Source organism: Podarcis filfolensis, assembly GCF_964270895.1.
Source record: "Podarcis filfolensis genome assembly, chromosome: 6".
Classification (NCBI taxonomy): Eukaryota; Metazoa; Chordata; class Lepidosauria; order Squamata; family Lacertidae; genus Podarcis; species Podarcis filfolensis.
In genome coordinates, this window is record NC_139609.1 from 37,000,042 (window position 1) to 37,020,336 (window position 20,295).

The window sequence follows — 20,295 nt, forward strand, 5'->3', positions numbered from 1 at the left end:
AGCAAGTTTTCTTTGACAGATTGGCATTCAGAATGAATGGCACTTGGATGTTACCTTATTTTCCCACTTTTAAAAAATAAGAGATACAGGAGTTGACATTCCAGTGATAACGAAAGCTTTAGACTACATTGTATATTTCTTCTTTTAAGGACTTGCTGTAACACTTTTTTTGTTTGTTCTCCCATTCCCAAAGTAATGTGGGAAATGCCTGGAAGCAGAGTTATGCATCAGTTTATGCCTGCTCCAAAGTGGAAACGTGAATAGGAGACAAGTGAGGTAATGCCATACAAGTCAATAGCATAAATAGATACATGTACACTGTAGTACAAATACAAGTGTATATTTAAGGGTTTTATTATCAAAGTCTTGTAAAACAATTTCAGAAACTGTACATCAACATGGCACAGACTGTAGCCTACTTTTGTTTTTACCAGCACAAAAGTAAATGCTCCAAAAACGTCCAGAACTAAAAGAGGTTGCCCAACTACTTTGCATAATAACAGGAAATCACTGTGTGCAAAAGGTTACTACTTCAGTGACTGTAACACAAATTTATTAGTTTATACAACTTGCGATCAAGTACATTATCAAGTAGACTTGTTTTAAAATCATCATGTTTTAAAATTATCATGAAGTTCAATTTTTTTAAATGCACTATCCTTTTTTGCAGGGTTTTTACACATACAAACAAAATGAAATAAACGCAGGTTATGAAGAACTAACTACACAAGGTTCACTCCCTCCTGTCTTACAGAAGTTTTGCATTACTATCTCAAGAAGTCCAAGTTGTCAAAAATCAAACACACCACCTGAGAAGGATTTAGACTCGAAGTTCACCTTACATTGGGCATCAAAAAAGGCTAGTGCATTTCAACCTTGCCAAAGCCAAACAAATCCACAACAAAAAGATTTAGCCACAAGGCTAAAAAGGTTATCTATCTCTATCAGAACGTTTGTTTCCAGATGAAGCTAATGTTAGTTTCTTTGTCTACATTTAAGACCCTTAGTAGATCCACCATGTTGTAGGAGATGAGGATGTTCTTGCCACAGTTAACATGCAGCCAGTGCATTCCCTATTTTGCTCTATTACCGCAAATGAATCAAACTCTAGAAACACTATTGTAGGTGAGCTGGTTTACTAAAAAGATCATACAACACAAACAGTCCATGCCTGCCAAAGATGCATGCAGCTTTTTGCTCAAAAATGAAAAAAGCAGCACCAAGTTTAATAAGAACTGCTGGGCTACTCAATTCAGTTTGGCCAATAACAAGAATGGAAACCCAGACATCACTTTCTCTAAAGCTTTTGATGTAATTATTTAATATCAGGAGCTTTACAACCAGTTATAGTTACAGCTGTGTACATCTAGCTTAAAAGGTTAAACAAGTACAGCATAAAGGAATCACACAGGAATGACACTGATGCATGTCGGCAACTGTTTTCACTGCCAAGGCAATATTCAGTCACTCATATCCATATCCTCTTCATGATGATCATCCCCATTGACTTTGGACTCCCTTGTTGTATCTCCGCTCCCTTTTTCGGCTGGTGACTCCCTATGTTTTGGGGAAGTAGAATCTGCTGCCTTCTCCTCCTTTTTCTCTTTTTCACTATCATAGCCTTGTTCTTCTTCATCATAATCCCTTGTGACCTGCTTTGCCAAGATAAAAAACAAAGCAAAATATGTAAGACATGCTTAAAGGCTCTTGGGATTCTAGGATTAAGTAGGGCATTGCACAAACAAACAAAACAGATTTTTAAAGCATACTTTGACATCCTTGTCACTCTCTGACTTTCTCTCTCGATCCTTCTCTTTGTCTTTACTCTTTTTCTTCTTGCTTGTTGACCTCTCGCGTTCATCCCTGGTTCTCTCCTTGTCTTTATCCTTTTTCTTCTCTTTTTTGTGCCTAAGGCAGTAAGATAATTCAAGAAACTGAGAAATATAGGCATTTTGTAGGATCAGTGAAATATTTCAGTTCTCCTCCCTGCCCCCCTTCAAGTAGCCAGAAGCCAAATTTGAACAAAAAGTATGGTTATGGCAAGCTGTAAATCCAAAACTGGTTCTGCCGAGGGGTGAGATTTTTGCTGGACTGATCTGTTGGTAATATTCAGATTCAAGCTAAAGAAATTTACTCTTGCCCATAATTCTATAAAAGCTAGTTTACTAAAACCCATCCAAACAATTCCACTCTCCTTAGAAGTATATCAAATTATTCACACAAAAATATCAACCGTATTGGCTACAAGCACTAAAATGAATGTAACAAGCCCTCCTATCAATCTGATTTTAGTTTTTAAAATACCTTCTCAGCCCAAAATTTTAAACTATTTTATGTTTTGGAAAGGGATTTGTCTGTCCATCTGTTCTCTATAGGTGCAGCTGCCTCTTGAGATATCACTGCCAAACAAAGTGGGGATAGTGATCTTTGTAAATGTTTAGATGCTGGTTGACATTTTAAATCAAGTCAGCAGAGAGAAATGTCACTTCTTCAATTTTTGGCACAGGTTTGGTTGCTTCTCGCAATATCATCACCAAACTTAGCATGAGGGTTCCTTCGGCGGGACAGCAGACTTCGTTGCTACTTGGCACCGTTGTGAATCAAGGTGGTGGACTGAAACATCACTTTAGTGTGACTTTGGCCATTTTGACATAGCTTCGGCCACCTCTCAAATTACCATTACCAGAATCACCACAAGGGTTCTGGGTGCCATTCTGAATCAAGATGGTAGACTAAGAAATTATTTCACCCAATTTTGGGTGCGATAGGTCCAACTCACAAACTACACTGTTCCTTTCAAAAACACAGTATTTTTTGTTTCTAAAAAATCACAGGCAGCATCAGGCACTAGCCGCTAATTAACCATAAAGTAGGACAACAATGGAGACACTAAATAAACCAAGATGTGTACAGATATAAAAAAGAGGAAATTCTACAACTTATATGGTCACCAATTCTGACATGATGTTATATAGCAAAGAACATTTATAAAAATAACATAATAAAAGCTATAATCCTTTTAACATATCCCAGTATATACCATTGTTTGCTCAAACGGCCACAGTCATGGTAATCTAAGTACACTTATTAACAAAATAACATGCTCCAAGGATTTCCTTGCAACAATGAGACAGCTGCCTTCTCACTGTGTCCTCACTGTGTCCAAAGCAGAAGTCTACAGTTTATGGATTTGTTAAACAAACAAACAAACCTTTTTGGTGAAGGAGACCTGGACGGCTTTCTCTTGGGAGACCTGGGCTTTTTAGGTGACCTAGATCCACTTCTGCTTCTTCTGCGCCGTCTTTCTCTATAATTAATAAGAGAAGTCAAGATGCCTTCAAATAAACATCTCCATTGTTTTTTAGTATCACTTTAACATTCCCATCATACCCATGTTGTCTATACAGAACCAGGAGGGTCTTGAAGAGGGAGGTACAGCAACGACTTCTGTGCAAGAGAAGTCTCAGGTTGCGTGTGTGTACTTCGTCAAATGAGGATACATAAGCCTGGGGGGAGGGCGCATGGTCCCACTGTTGCTTCAACTGCTCCACTGGGGCACAAACATGGGGAAGTTAATACCAGCTACGTAAACACTAGAAGCGTTTGTATGCTTCTGGTGCAGCTTAGGAGCTGCTGTAAGTGCGAGCTTTTGTCACTAAAGAATAACTATCGCCTTTCTTGGTTGGGTGTGTGGGGGACAGCTGACCCTTGGACAGGATTTTCAGGGAGAAGGTATGGGGTGAGGAAGGGAAGGTAAAGATCTCTCACATCAGCTTGCTTTCTGCTCACACAGTGTCAGATACAACCCTATGGTTTTGTTACTCCTTAGAAATGGAAAGTAAAAGGGGGCTATGTGTATAGGAAAGAGCAACCTGCCTACCTACAGTTCAGACTGCAAGATGCCTGCATGAAATGGGTCTGCTGGCTCTCAAAACAGTGAAAACTTACATAAATGAACTCATTAAGTTTGTTTTACATTATCTTTGTTATGTGAAGCCCTGTAGTTCAAAGAAAATGCTTTTCTTTGATATTATATAACCCTCTTTTGGTCTGATGCAGCAGGATATGCACAATTACTTTTGCAAAGTAAATACAAGTTTATAGATTATACGGCACCTGCTTGTGCTTCTGGATCGTCTGGCTGTGCTGTAACTCTTTGGTGGAGTTTTAGACCGTTTCTTCTCTTTCTCTTCTTTCTTTTTGTCTCTAAAAAACCAATTAGATAAAAAAGGTACAAGCAGATTAGCTCTCTCACTGTCCTTGCATGATGAATTTATCAAACTCCTGTAGCTATAACTCTGACTTTCTAATAGCCAAGATTGTAATTCTGATACTTTTCGTATTGAAGGATGTACTAAGTTTCTAGGGATTACCTGGGTTTGGATGTGCTCCGAGACCTTCGAACACGCTCTCTGGAATGCGACCTCCGTCGCCGAGGACTTTTAGATCGTCTCCTGCTTCTTGATTTTGAGTGAGATCGTCTCCTTGATCGGCTTCTTGACCGTCTATTGAACAGAACAATATTTAATATTCATCTTACTGTATTGTACTGTACTTTACTTACTGTGATTGAGTTGTCCCATAACCAACTTCTCAATTTATCTCAATGAAGTTGACCTTAAAAGTTACCTTAAAAGTTAGAAAAGTTACCTTCACAATAATTGTGGCCATCTTTTGATGCAACTCTTTCCAGCACCAACCATGCTAAATTGTTAGTTTTAATATTCAAGAAATGCAGCTTAATATGTTGAATCAAGGATATAATCAGGGTTTGAGAACATGTTCTGTGCAATGTAATTTCACCCATAACCTGGTAAAAGTTTGCCCTTTTACTCACTTTCAAATCCTAGATACACAAAACTCTTTTCTATTGTCATATATTTATAAAGGAGCATAACAAGAGAAATATCCTAAAGCACTTTGATTTTGGACTGTCAATGATCCCACCTCACTAAATTTTACCTGTGTCTAGAAGAAGATGGAGTTCTCCTCCTTCTTGAACGTGATCTGGATCTTGAATGCCTTCTCTTGTCATCTTTTTTATCTGGAATTAAAATATTAAAAAGTTGGAATCCTTTCATTATCATATGACATCTATGTTTGGCTGCCCATCTTAGGGGGCACTCTGTACAAAAAGCTGAAAGTGAATGAGGTTTTTTTTTTACTCAAGAGAGAAAAACCATCAATTCCTACATCTGAATTCTTTAACACAACCATTCTATGAAATTGCAAGTTTACATTCATTAAGGGATGAGGAACTTTCAAAAAAAAATTTAAAAGCCAAAGTGCCTAAAATCTACGAGCAGGCCAAAGTTTTGTTCAACGCTGAGATCTTAAGAGCTGCCCTGCTGGATCACATCAAAGGTTTATTTAGCACAGGATCCGATCATCTGCAGAAGTCTATTTGCTTCCTATGAGGGGCCCATAAGCAGGGCATGTGAACAAAAGGCTTCCTGGTGGTGTTACTTAGCAAGTGGTATTTTCAGGAGCATACTGCTGCCGATCTAGGAAGTAGCATACATCCATCATGACAAGTAGCCACTGATATCCTTATCCTCCATGAATTTATTTGCCCTTTTAAGCCCTCTAAGTTAGTAGCTAGCCATCACCATGTGTGAAGTACCGCCTTTTGTCAGTCCTGAATCACCCAGCATTGAGTTTTGCTGGATGACCCCACAATGAAAAAAACTCTACTTCATGCATAAATGTTATACACCTCTATCACATTCTTCCTTATTCGTCGTTTTTGCTAAACCAGATAGCTCCATACATCATATTTCTTTGTAGAAGAACTGCCCATTTTGATGGGCATCATGTTTTTCTGCTCTATGATATCCTTTTTTGAGACTAGGGCTGCACAGTCTTCCAAGTGTGGTGACACCACAGGTGTATGAAATCATTATGGTCTCTTTTTCTAAACTATTCGTAACACAAAATTTGCCTTTCACAACTGTTGCATGCTGAGTTGATCTTTTTCATGGAGCTACTCACAACAACTACATAATATCTTTTCAGGTCAGCCATTGCCAGTTCAGAACCTATCAGCATATGGACAAAGATAGCACCAATTCGCCTCACTTTATACTTTCTTCCACTGAACAGCATTTAACAATTCATTGCCCATTCATTGACATTGGATAGATCTCTTGGAGCTCTTCTCAATCCCATGCCCCCATTTTTACCATCCTGCAGAATTTGATGTCATTGGCATTCTAACAACAAGTAGTTTTTGTAATGCAAGAAAGACAGTCAAGATCAGTTTACCTGGCTCTATAGCAGCAGAAATCAGGGATTGTGCTTCTCGTACTCGTTTCATGGCTTCTTCTATTTCTTTACTGGAGGTATCTGTTTTCAGACTTGGTGAAACGAGACCTGCAGCTACATGGTTCAGCCTAGAAACCAAAAATATATCATTTACTCCCATTTACATTGAAAATGGTAACAAAGGAACTGACAGATGATTAATAAAACAGGAGTCCCCACCCATAGGCTCATAACACGACACAACACAAAAGGAAAAAGTGATGGTAAGAAAACATTTGATTGATGGCTCAATCAAACATGGACACTAATTCTAAAAGTTTCAAAGTTTGTATGCAGTTGGGATTAAAATCGTGGCGGGAGACAAAAAAACCAAAGGAAGAGAAGCATCTTAGTAAAACCAATAGAGTGGGTCCTGCTCCCCATCTCTGTTTATCCAAATCTGGATGAATAGGTAGCTAGTACGTATATTCAACTCAAGTGACCAAAAATACAAAATCAAAACTTCAATATAACCATTAAAAGCAAAAAGACAAGTTAAGAACTGGCAACGTAATAGGCCTTAAAAAATGTTGCTTCCTCTGTAATAAAAGATGTTGGTTTCCACAATAAAAATACTCTAGAGGCTCTCTACAAACTGACCTCCGTTTCCTGTGAGCATGGATCACACTGCCCCATAGTTAATGGTTTATCATGAATGCCAAGACAGCTCCCAATTTGCTCCTCTCTCCTGTAGTGTGAATGGAACAGCAAAGCATGATCCCTGGCTTAGCGCTACATCTGAACTGAGAATCATGGTTTGCTTCACCCAAATAAACCATGATCCTTTATTTGGATGTAATGCTAAACCAGGGATTATGGTTTGCTGCTCCCACTCAGACTGTGGGAGAAGCAGAGGGAAAATCATATGTACACAGTAAACCATTAACTATGGTTTATCATGATGTGCATGCACTGCCATTCTCCAGGTGTGTTTTACTCTCTTTTTATCTTTTACACTGCTTCAATGGCTTTAAGCATATGAAGTGTCCTATAAATTTATTTTATAATATGATACAGTTTAAACATCAAAATTGAAACTTACTTTGGATCCACTGTGCTCATAAGCTTTAGTAGTTGATCTGCTGCAAGAGACTGTAAAGAAAATTAATCAAAAATTGCTTTTAACATTGAAAGAAGTCGAAAATTTGCAGAAGGGAAGGAAAGAATATCCAAACAGCCCCTAAATCTAACCCAAATGAGCAGACATTTGCAGATTAAAGAAGCGAATATGCAAAAAAAAAATCTGTGTCTCATGGAAGTAGTCACCTAATGTTCTCTGATAGGGTCACAGTGTTCCAGGCATAGAACAGCAATTTTCTTTCTGACCTGTAGTGGTTAATGTCAGCACTTAATTCTCAACTGCATTGATTGAGAGCGTCCAGTTTGCTGAAGAACTGGTCTTTATTTTACTGTTTGTTTAAAATGCCAAGGGTTTAACAGTTAAGCTGTTGAGTGAAAAGAGCAAAGCTAAACTTTTGCTATGTTTGTAGCAATTGTTTTCTAAACATTAATGGTACTTTAATCTAATTGACAGATGTGGTTCTTGTCAGTAATGTTAGATTTTAAAGTTGCAATGCACATTTAATTCTCAATTGTGCCTATAGTTTTATTTTACAAGCTACATTATATATTAAGCTTGACTACGGGTCAAAAGTTCTTATATAGCTAGTCTCCAAGGTGGATAGCTATGGGCTTTTAAAGTTAGCCAGTGCAACATAATCCTAATCTGTTTAGTGTGAAATCAGTTGCACTGAGTTTACTGAGACTCACACTTTAGAAATTTTGCTCCGGATTACAAGTTTTCTACATAACCTTTATAATAGATAGGTATGCGACTCTAAAGATTCCAGCAATTTTCATCTGCAAAATTTTTAAAGGTAAGCAAATCTAATCAAATCTAGCCACACTAGGAAATAGGAGAGTGGGGGTCAATTGACCATAGATATAAATATAGAGCTTGCCTGCGTGATGCCCTGTTTGAGTAGAGAGAACCCCTAAAGAGAATGAGTAAGAGTTCATAATACAGAATATGCTGATGAAGTAACAATAACTAACTCTTGCAAAACTTTGGCTTTGAGGACAGGCCACATGAATACAGTCATACCTCGGGTTGTGAACGCAATCCGTGCGGGAGGCACGTTCACAACCCGCAGCGCTGCATCTGCACACGCATGTGACACAATTCGGCACTTCTGCACATGCGTTGAAACCCAGAAGTAACCTGTTCCGGTACTTCCGGGTTTGGCGCAGTCTGCAACCTGAAAACGCGCAACCCGCAGTGTTTGTAACCTGAGGTATGACCGTACGATTTTAAACACACAATCCATTTCATTTATTTAAGAAAATCTCCATCAAATAAAACTTTTAAAGCAAAATAAAATATATACAAGAAACTCTGCCAGTGGGTAGTGCTACCCTGTGTTTTATATATCAAATGGGTCATATGAACATGAGTAATGATAAAGACCAAAGTTTCACCAAATGTTTTGTCCGGATTTAGCTTTATAGGCCCTGATCCATTACTGGGCTGAGATAAAGATTTAACAAATCAACTGCTTCATCTGTATTATATGAAATGGAGGAATAGTGTTGGGTATCAATGACACTGGATCTCAAATCTTGCATTTTCATGATGTTAAAAAGCAGAGTTTGAACCCTGCAGGATTAAACAAATGTAAATTCCATGGAGTCTCTAAACAAATGGGGCTTGGGGAGATAGCTACAAATCTATAGAAATAATAGAAAGACTAATTATTGTAATTTTTATACTGGAGGTGTAAAGCTTGATGTAAAATCATGTTTAACTCATTGCTGAATGTTCTTGGTTAAGTATCAGTTTCATTAAATTCTAGATCAAAGCAGTAAATAGTGTCCAAAGCAGTATATAGTAGAGCCTAAACAAATAAAAAATGCTTCAAAATCAATATGAAATGTTTCTTTAGATTTGAAATTTAGATTGATACAGCAAAAATTAATATTCCAGGTATGCTGCACTCTACAACATCTGTAAAGGAAGGCACTGTCTATTACAGATAATACTGGATGGAGGTGTAATGCTGAAAATACCTCATTGAGACATACAGTGGTGCCTCGCAAGACGAAATCAATCCGTTCCGCGAGTCTCTTCGTCTTGCGGTTTTTTCGTCTTGCGAAGCACAGCTATTAGCGGCTTAGCAGCTATTAACGGCTTAGCGGCTTTAAGAAAACAAGGAAACAAAGGAACAAAGGAAACAAACTCGCAAGACGTTTCATCTTGCGAAGCAGGCCCATAGGGAAAATCGTCTAGCGAAGCAACGCAAAAACCGAAAAACCCTTTCGTCTTGCGCGTTTTTCGTTTTGCGAGGCATTCGTCTTGCGGGACACCACTGTATGGTATGAACTTCTCCAGTGGTCTGAAGTTGCTGTCCATATCAATTTTGTAGTGGCAAAAATACTTTATATTTGCAGGTGCTCATGTACTTTGAAATTATATTCCCACAGTACAGAAATTAAAGGCACAACCAAAAAATGGATACTGCGAGCCCTTAGTTGCTGAAAGACTTATACTGCAAGCCTTAAAGGATAAACACCTGCTATCTGCATGTAATGGTCTGAGGACCTCGCTGCCCTGGCTATATCTGAACATATGTCTTACAGACACCAATTTCGTGTGGGTACCTATTTGGATTATTGACACAAGATGGCTGCACTGATGGCTACTGTACCCTTAAGGTGCACTGATGGTGGTATACATTAATAATATTTTTCGTTTTCAAAAAATTATGCTTATAATTTTTTATTTTTTTTTCCTCCCCCCCCCCCGTTAAATTCACAAATTAAAAATAAACGTAAGTGTATGTGACTGTAACACAAGCAATATACCTGCGAGTTTAAATTTGCTCCAGGAAGCCCTAGAGCAGCCAGGGCCGGGTCAAGAGTTGGAGCTCCTAAAGCAGCCAAGGGAACAGCACCAATCTATAATAAAGAGAATCAACAGAAGTAGACATCATATTATACCAGAATGTACAATCAAGAAAACAGCTTCCACCATCTGCACAAGGCAAGGAATAGTTTTGAACTGTTCTGCATAACGTTCAAGTACTGCTGTAAAATGACTTGCAGCACATTAATATGAAGCGACATAGGAAGCTGACTTACACAGGGGTAAGACTACTATAATTCTAACCTAGCATTTTCTACGCTAAATCATAGCAGCTCTCCAGCATATGAAAAAGTATTTCCTGTTATCTGCTACCTGAATAGTGATTCTGGGGATTGAATCTAAGCTTTCTGCAAAGCATATATACTATCACTCCCTGTTATCTAGCATGTGTGTCCTAGTTAGGAATGCAAAGTTTGATTAATTAACCTAATTAATTGAGTTAAGATTTTCAAATTAGTTAAGTCCCTGATTAACTTTAGAAATTAATGTTCTGACATTTCCCTCCTCTCCAATCAGCAGGTGATAGAAGGAAAGATGCATGCATGCAACTCATAACTCTTGTGCACTGGTGCAATTTCTAGTCTTCACCTCACCTGTTGAAATTGTTGTCTTTGAAAGGAAAGAGGACGAGTAAACCACCCTGCCACAAAGGCAAGGTGTCACAATGTGCACTTCCAAGAAGACTAATTGTCTGTATCATTGGGACTTACTTCCAAGTAACCTGATCCATAAAACATGCTCTGCTTCTTAAGAACTACTGATCGATGCAGGTGCAGATTTAATCAATTGATTAGCTAACAGCAACTTGTACAATTAAAGTAAGTTTAATCACTTAATCAGGTGACAGTCCTAGTTCATGGATGTCTAACCAACAGCATGCTAACAAGTTTAAAATAAGTTTAAGAGGCAGCAGTGGTTAAGTTGCTGGGTTCTGTGGCATTCTAGCCTGCAACAGACGTACTACCATATGGCACAGGGTCAAGCCTATGCTCAATGCCGGCCTTGCTACTAAAACTACTTGTACACTTTTAACAAGATCCCATTATGGACAGGATCTAGCGCTGCTAAACTTATTGACTACAGACCTATTTTAGGGGTTTTATCCAAGAAAACATGGGCAGGACTAGATTGACCTTTGGAAGCCCCAAGAAAGCAGTTTTCTGAAACCTACAGCAGAGATTTCTTCTGTATAGCTTTGATGAAAATCTCTACAGTTAGCTTTTAGAATACTCCTTTTCTGGGACTTCTGAAGCTAGAGAGCTTTTTTCATTAACTTCAGGCTCCACAGTACAGTCCTAGTCCAGGGAAAGTATTGTGGAGGCTGTGTGGGAAATAAGAGTATCATTACCAGTATCACACTGTGTGTTAGTGTGACAGTTCTTGTTGCCTGCCTGAAAACTGTCTTTCTTCAACCTTGTTACGCAGCCAGCTAATCCTCTCAACTAACTGCTCATGAAGCAGCACTGTTATACTGGAAGTGGGGACACCCCAGAAGACTGCACAAGTCTTCTGCAACTATAAAAACTGCTAGTCTCCCCACCCCTGGCATGTCTTCCCACTTTATATTTTAATGAATAAATGGGACATCTTTCAAAGCATAACCATGAATCAAGTTTCAAACCAGAGAGTTCTTTAAAGCGAGAGGCATGGCTATCTGGATTCTTACCTGCCACAATCCTGTTCTACATTTTTTCTAATTGTTTTGGTGCAATGGGTGTTATCTCAGAAAATACAGATATATACAGTTGTACATTCTAGTATACATCTTGTAAGATGTATACTTACCTGAGAAAGTGGGTTGGGTGTAGGCAGGAGTCCACCCCCCGGCAGAAGACCTGCCACAGCGTTAGCTGGTGCCAGGAGAGACAAAGCCTTAGTCTCATCAGGAATAACTCCTGCAGAGAGACAGCTTTGCATTAGAAGACACTCATCACTGATTTTTTAAAAAACCACACACACAAATACACCCAGAAAATGTCTCCCTGAAACACCACCTGAGTTTGCTGCAAGTACTTATGTTGGCTATAATACAATGTTTGATCTCTTAATAATTTATCATTAATTTGTATGCCAGAATGAAACTTCAATGTGTGAAAATTTGACTGTTCCTTTTTCTCTACAAAAGGTTAAGTTCTAGAATAAAAAAATAGCACAATACACACTACTTGTTTGTTAACACTGCCAAGATTTCATCACCTGTACTCGATTTTTAAGTCATGAACCAAACGTAAGCAAGCACAGTCGGTTCTCCAGGGGTGTGCTCTCAACTTTCAAAAGCTGTTTTATGAACAACGACTCGTGTCGGCTGCTTCACTATAAAGCACACAGAAAAATCAAGATACACAAGACAAAAAAAGTTTGATTTAGGGGTTAATAATATGGTACAGTTCACTATGATTTCTTTTACACCTACCATACAATTTTGTAAATCTTAAGCGAAGGTAAGAAAAAATGTAGGGCTTTTGCTGACATGTCACATGGATATGAAGGTCTCCACAGAGCTTCAAATAAAGGTTCTGCATATGTGTCCCTGTGTATGTGTTTATGTAAATGCCTAAAATGTGGCACATTCCTTACCTGTGCAGTAAAGTACATGCTCCACTGTTTGTCATGCTTACTATACCAAGAATGCTGCTGCATATTGCCATTTCAGAAGAAATTTCTGCTCTGCAGCCTTGTAGCTGCAAGGGACTAGTTTTACGGCCTAACCTGAATAGAGAATAACCTTACTAAAGAGGTCCAATGTGGGACAAAGAGTAATGTTCATCGTTGTAATTTTATCCAACAGCAAAAGCCCTATACGTATGGCTTAATCTGTTAATGTGCCCAAGCCCCCAATATGAGAGTTCAATAAGACAACTGTACTATATATTTGCAAATACCAGTAGCGTTTCTGAAATACATATTAAAAAGACTGCATCTCATCATAAAACATACAATATGTACAGGGCACTTAAGAGAAACTGGATAAGCTGCAGAAGAAAACTGTTGGGTGGTATTTTCAGCAGGGCCTGGTATATAGTTCAGGCTGAACCAGGGAAAAGAACTGTAAAACACAACAACAAAAAAGAAAAACCACTGTTAAATAAAGGTAATGGTTCCTTCCACCTATACTGAGAAGTGCCGATAATATAAACAAATGTATAATACACAGCACTGTTATCTTTCTTCTGTCACTGAGCTGTCATAATTTCAATACCAAAAGTTATGGTGGGAAAAGGGGGGAAGGTCATTTAGATACAGGGCATTAATGCATCAATATAAACATTATCTATAGAGATTATGGGATAATTTTGCATGCAAAATTATGTCTCAGAGGATATTATTTATGTTTACACACAAATAGTGCAACTATAACATTTCTGGCATCTAACTAAAAATCCTCTTATCCTGAGACACCTCATAGAAGATCTGCATCCATTAAGTAGTCATGCATCTGATCCTCTCATTTTTAGGAAAAAAGTTATTCAGAAATAAAACTACAAATTTAAAAAAGCAATGAGGCCCCTCACCAGTTAATTTTCATGCGTCAAGTGTTTTTTACTGCTGCTTTGTTAGAACCATGAAATACTGCATGAATGTGTAGAAATGAAGAAAAAGAAACAGACAAAATAAACAAACATTAACCAAAGAACCTAGACAACCCCACCCAAAGGCACTGTTAATACCTGAGTTCCTTCCAAATCCTTGAATTTCATAGTGAAGTTTATAGTACTATGCCTTACCGTGAACTTTGTGTAAGTCTAGAACACAAAGCAATAGCCAACACCAAGATATATGAACACACAAAGAACAGGAATGTAAGTGATACAGGGAGCTGTGATTAGCACAGTGCAGTATTTTAATACTTCCAGTTAGGTAATGTTAAACCCATCACCACTAGTTAAAAATCAAGATCTAAATTCAGCAGAGTACTTAAGCATGTGGTTCAATGCATATGAACAATCCCACTCAATTTGAAATACTTCACTGAATGATGCTTAAGTACCTAGCAGAAATGGGGTTCTTGCAATATGAACCACTGATGAGTAGTTTGTTTGATTCCATAGACATGGAAGAATTGCAAGAACAAAGTAGTTCAAGTTCACAGAAAAAACCCTAGTATTCTTATACAGTACTGTGTCCACAATTATAGTTCTCGCACAAACTACACAGCTGTACACATATCCTACACCACCAAATTGAGGCCCTGACAATAATAGCTACTTAAGTTGCATTAAACAAATTTCAGGAGATTCTCAAGTGATATATTTGGCTGATTTCTTAGTGCCAGATTTATCTTTCTAGCACAATGAACATTGTATTTTCAAAGATAAAAATACTAAACGCTTAAAACATGGTGATTTTGTAGGAGCCAAATTAGGTCTTAACGAAATTGACAGGGCAGGACTGCTGCTATTAGAGCCAAACTAGATATGAGTGCAGCAGTCCTCCCCCAATCACATAAAAAGGGTGTCAGGGTCCATTTTTAATAATAAAAGCAAAACTGCGAGAGCCCCTGAAACCTACCCCAACCTGCTCTTACCTCCCCACAGCCCCTTTCTGCAAACATTGAGCATATTTTCAGCATCAGAGCTCAGATAAGGATAAAAACACAGAGGGACAGATTGCAAGGAAGTTAAGCTGCAGGCACAGGAAGGATTCTGTGCACTTCAGTTCTTTAACTGTTCTAGATCAACTTCCAGACTGCTCTTTCTATGTGACTGGGGAAAGTCTATGTTTAAACGCAAAGACTGTCATATCTAGTTTGGCCCTGATATGTAGATGTTCATGCAAGAACAATTATATCTCAATTGTTATTTTGTCCAAACTAAAGCAGAAGCAATTACATTCTAAAAATATTCTACTCTGAAATTTAAAACTGATCAGGATTAAAAGTTGTTTACACTACTTATAGCTTCAGTGAGGAATATCCTACAACTAGGTCTTTGCCAGGTCTGCACACTGCATATTCCTCTGCCCTGTTAATGTGTAAACATATTTTTATAAAAACAGGTAATGGTAAGACTTGCACTACAATCTTGCATAGTTAGGCTCCTTAAATCCCACTGACCTCCATGAGATCCAGCTGCCTGTGAGTGCAGGAATTAAGTGCAAGACTACACATATTTTACTGTAATCAAGCGATTTAACTAGTTTATCAATTAATGGTGCCTTTGAAATAGTTGTGATGAAATCTACAGAAGTTTAATAGAACTCGTTAGAAGAGCAGTCTTCTTGGTACTGAATTATTGAATTATGTTCCCAAACCCTGCTCATTGTTTTCAAATTACTGTAACACCCTAAAAATGTAAGAAAAAGAAGAGAAAAAAATGTTGTTAACAAGTGATTACACCAGGAAAACACTTGGGGACTTGAGTGCTTGCTGGCCTTTAGTTAATGTCTAGAATCCCCTGTAGCTGCAGAGGACCCCACTGTTTCAGTCATCTGGAAGGGCCTTTGCATTTGCCTTCTCCACTACAAAAATCACACACACAAATAACAGAGAGAAGAGTTTATTATTTAGTGAAATTCTAAATATAGCAAGGCTGAACAAGAAAACGCGGAATAAGATCTAACACCCAGTGCTCATTTAGCACCTTTGGATATATTTTCTGTCTAATTGAGATCAAACCCTTGGTGTACCAGAATTTGTACTGAGGGTATTTTTTTTATTATTATCGTCAACTACGGTAAACAGAACTTTGCCTTGTAACTGGCAGCACATTTCCACTCACTCTCTATGAGAATGAATCATACGACAACACATGCCAAGTTACTTAATGCAAGTTATCTTGTTTAAATGTATCAGTTTTAAAAGTCTGCTTATCTTGAAGGGGCCTGATGAAACAAAAATTCAAATAATGCTGCTTAAACATATCAATATTCTAAATGCCTTTGCAAAAAGACTGACAGGCAAGTTCCAGCTTTTGCTTGAATAATTAATTGTTTCACTTTTGGATAAAAGCAAGCAGTGTCAGTATACCAAGGGTTTTAAATAGGTAAATAGCTTCAATGTTTTACGTGCTAAACTTCATGCTATTAAGCTACATCAGGATTTAGTACCATTATTCTATGGCTTCATAGATCATTAAACAATTCACAAACCTTCTGCATATGGTACGACTATCAACGCTCTGTCAACGAATACAGTATTTGTCAGATGCTGAGCCACAACTGCGGAGTCAGGTTCTTGGAACTTTACAAAACACACACGGGAAGAAACAGGCAAAGGGGAGTCACTAGAAAGGAAAAAAATTGGAAGAATATTAAATGCAAGACCAACAAAATCAGTGAATTACTTGACTAAAGATGAAACTGAAAGTGAGTTGTAATGGCATTTTATTTTCATATTATACTACATTGCCATTAAATGAAGCAGCCGCAAGAGGCAAGAGATCTGATGGGTATTAGCCTTCTCTACTACCATTGTGGTTTGCTGGCTGTCACTACATGCAAAAAAATAATAATCAAGAGACGCTATTACAAAATAAGGTCATACACAGCTGCACAATAGATGTGTATACCATACTAGGGCATCATTTGGGCAGCAGCACAATACCTTTATCTCTGGAGGAAGAGACATCTAGTGGTAAAGGTAGAAAATTCATCATTTCAATTTCCCTTCACCATCTAAAATTAGTTGCAGATAAGATTTCAAAAGCAGGAATAGGTGACTGACACGGGATTCTGTCATGCACCTAGTCTGGGCTAATTTGGAACAAACATATTTTTCAACCCACAGAGGTTGCTAGAAGGTTTATCCCGGATGAAACGTAGCAGAACATTTCTTCACTTCTAACAAAACACCTTCTGCTTCCTGAAATCAATTAGTAAAATAATGGACCTAGTATCAGTTAAACTGGGCAATTTTAAAGTTTTAATGAACTTTGTCTAGGTTACTATCCACAAGAAGCACATTCAATATAAACAGCTTTGGAGTTGGATATCATAGACTTGTCTGAGTGCTAAGCACTTTTATAAAGCCCTCCCACTCGTGTTGTAGTCTGCTGAACTGCATCTTGTGACTATCAAGAAGGCTTTTTCCATCATTGTGCCCAGCTTCTAAGTATGTGCCTCCCCACCCCCCAAAATAAAACAAGCATTAATTCTGATGGGCTTTCAATGTTGTCTAGAGACCTACCTCTTCACTCTTCACTCAATGCCTATTTGTGGGCTGTTAATATGGAGCCTGGGAATGATCTGGCTGGTCCACTGTGGACTGTAATGTATTTTATTGTATTGCTCTTATTGGAACAGTATTATCCTGTTAAAATACCCCAGTATTATTGATGAAGGGTGGTATAGTAGTGTTTTAAATAAACAAATAATTATATCATTATATACCACTCATAGTTTTAAATTCATAGATACACTTATTTTCAATGGAACATACTGTTGTCCTAAATATTGAGAAGTGTGAAACCTATATTACTTTCCTTAACATTTAAACAAGTGAAGTACATGCTATTGAGTTCCCAAGACCTATCCTAAAACATTTATGAGTAATTGAATCCAATAAAAACAATCTCCAAGTAAAATTTTGAATGTGTTTGAACTTGTACTTACTTATTTTGAAGTAAATTCCATTCTAGCTAACGGTGCTTACTCCCTGATAAGTGTGCTTAGGATTGCAGCATAATTGCATTTTGCTTAATGTTTCCCTAACAGAGTATTTCAGCATGTAAGATTAATATGACCTAGTGCCAGATCCAACACCTTAGCTCTGCTGAAGCAAGGGACTTCCATGCATGCAACAGAATCTAATCACCCCTCCAGGGTTGGGGGATACCCAACTGATGCAGCCTTGGAAACAATCCATACTTTTAAAAAGTTGTATTTACTAACTGTAACTCAAACATGTCAAATCAAGATCTCAATCAATTTATAGTATTATTACATTTTCCAGAAAAACACATTCTACTGCCTATTTCTAAAATATACTCCCTCACAAGTGTACGTATATTCCAGTCTTACAAAATAATCATTTAATATCTACTTAAAGTAAGTCCTACTGAGTTCACTAGGACATGCTCTCAGGTAAGTGAGTATATAGGATTGCAGCCTTAGTTTAATCCACAGAAAACACTAACTGATGAGGCTGAGAATTAATATTTACTTAACATTATGTACAGATGTGGCTCACAGAAATGAAGTGTGGCAGGTGGTGACAACAGACCTTGTTTAGTCACAGCAGGTATAAATATGATTTACACATGGTTTTTACACTCTATCAGACAAATAATAGAGCTCTAGAGCAAGGAAGGTTGGCTGAAGTCAATCTTGCATTGTCTACTGTATTTTTTAAAACTAAACTTCCACATGACTAACATTTGCAAAACCAAAGTGTATAAAGTACTTGGGATTTTAATCAGGACTGCACATTGCAGGGCACTTATTGAGGAGGTTCCCCACTTCAGATCTTTGCCCTCAAACTCCTGGAGAACTCTAAAAGCAATAATATGGAGGCGCTAGAGGGGGGAGGCCTTACCAATGTTCTCCTGCTCCCAGGTTTCATTTACAAACCAGAAGAACCAACATAACCTTATTTTTTGAAAAATTTGCAGACAGTATAGATTACTGCTTTTCGGCATTATCAGTGCACGTTAACTTTAAAAATTAAACTGTATGGTTTGTAGAGAAGACAGGAGTGCCTGGCGTGCTCTGGTCCATGGGGTCTCGAAGAGTTGGACACGACTAAACGACTAAACAACAACAAATGGTTTGTAAATAGCATAATTTGGGACTGGAGTCACACAAACCTCTTGCTAGTGTGTATATGTAACGTTGCAACTTGTACTATACGGTCATGCTAAACCAGGTAACAAAAATCATCAGTGAAATATTGCCAGTAAGGGAAATCACTCGCCAGAAGTGTAAATAAAGGCGCCTTTTATACAATAAATACCCGTATCAAGTTCAAGGGGTGTTCACAGTACAGTTCATATAACATATTGTGAACACTTGTTGGTGAAAATATAAATTTGGGCTCCTCTGGAAGAGCGGCACGTGTATTTAATAAATCATTCAATGTGTTACTGTCTCCATAAATTACGCTCAGCTGAAAGATTGGGCTGATTTCAGCATTTTCAGTCACTAGGCTTAGGAAAAAAACCAAAAACACGGAGCTTGGGCACAATTACAAACGGGGTGGGGGCAACCCTCTTTGAGCACATCCTAAACAGATGCGAACTGAACGAAGTTGAGCGCACGGTCCTTACACACAGCAAAGTCCACTATGGATTAACTTTTCTACATTTCGCTATCTTAACTTGTGGTGGCAGAAGTCACTCCATTGTTCCTTTCCTTTTAAACAACTTGGGAGTTAAGAAACCCTTGCAGGTCCACGGCGAAGTACTCGCCACGATACCCCCTTCTACCTGCTTCAAACCCGGCTTTTGTCGTTTTAAATTACGTCTCAAAGAGGCGGCTGGGGAAAAGAACGCGAAGCGACTAATGGCGTCGCTTTCGCCCCCTGAAGAGAAGTGTAATGGCGAGGGGGAACAACTGTAGTTCCGCCAGCGCAAGATGGTGAGGCGAGACCATGGCTTTGAGAATGGCGGCCTTCGCAACCTCGCGCCCAGCTGCTCCTCCTCCTCCGTCGTCGCCCCCACCAATTTGGGCCTGGTAGGCGCGCCGCGCTCGGAAGCAGCCGAGCGCGAGGCTCCGCGGCCTTCACTAGGCCACCCTGAGGCCTAGGCCTGTATGAGGCGCGACTGCGGCGGCCATAAGCGGCCCCTGAGGGGCGTCCGCGCGGGACTCACTCGGGAGGGAAGAGGCGCAACTCCTCGATCTTGCCCAGGAAGCCGAAGAGAGTCCGCATCTGTTCGGAGCTGGCGCTCGGGGAGACGTTGGTGACCTGGATCACGTCGGTGCCGCTGCTTGAAGCCATCGCGCTACCTCCTCCTCCTGCCCCCGTCACTACAAACACATCGAGGGGAGAGGGGGTCGCCACGACCCTGGAGAACCGGACGGTGGCCTCCTCCTTGTGTCCCTCAGCGCTTCCCGTCGAGCTATCGCAGTCCCGTCACGCACGCAACTAACCGCCGCCGAGCGATCGTTTCGCCACCAACCAGCCTGGGCCGCAATAT

At 39.0% G+C, this 20,295-nt stretch overlaps 1 protein-coding gene across 9 annotated transcripts; it reads right to left on the reverse strand.

The window, feature by feature from the left end:
* Positions 1-338: 338 nt before the first annotated feature.
* Positions 339-20,103, reverse strand: SRSF11 (serine and arginine rich splicing factor 11). Of its 9 annotated transcripts, none has more exons than XM_083621021.1 (13): positions 19,969-20,103; positions 16,313-16,446; positions 12,011-12,120; positions 10,165-10,257; positions 8,265-8,297; positions 7,346-7,395; positions 6,265-6,392; positions 4,963-5,044; positions 4,374-4,505; positions 4,117-4,206; positions 3,212-3,307; positions 1,770-1,908; positions 339-1,652 (listed from the first exon to the last, which is right to left on the reverse strand). In XM_083621021.1, the coding sequence occupies exons 1-13, from the start codon at positions 20,094-20,096 to the stop codon at positions 1,461-1,463; spliced, it is 1,407 nt and encodes a 468-aa protein (XP_083477147.1). In that variant the 5' UTR covers positions 20,097-20,103; the 3' UTR covers positions 339-1,460. The 9 variants fall into 9 exon arrangements, with proteins under 9 accessions (XP_083477147.1, XP_083477146.1, XP_083477149.1 ...); XM_083621020.1 differs by having other exon boundaries at positions 339-1,655; XM_083621023.1 differs by lacking the exon at positions 8,265-8,297.
* Between the last annotated feature and the right edge of the window lie 192 nt (positions 20,104-20,295).

Excerpts from the sequence above, each read along its gene's own strand:
- SRSF11 (XM_083621020.1), bottom strand. The coding sequence starts at position 20,096 with ATGGCTTCAAGCAGCGGCACCGACGTGATCCAGGTCACCAACGTCTCC. Across the intron at positions 4,506-4,962 it reads CCATCTTCTTCTAGACACAG|ACGGTCAAGAAGCCGATCAA; the intron begins GTAAAATTTAGT and ends TCTGTTCAATAG. Across the intron at positions 1,656-1,769 it reads AGAGTGACAAGGATGTCAAA|CAGGTCACAAGGGATTATGA; the intron begins GTATGCTTTAAA and ends ATCTTGGCAAAG.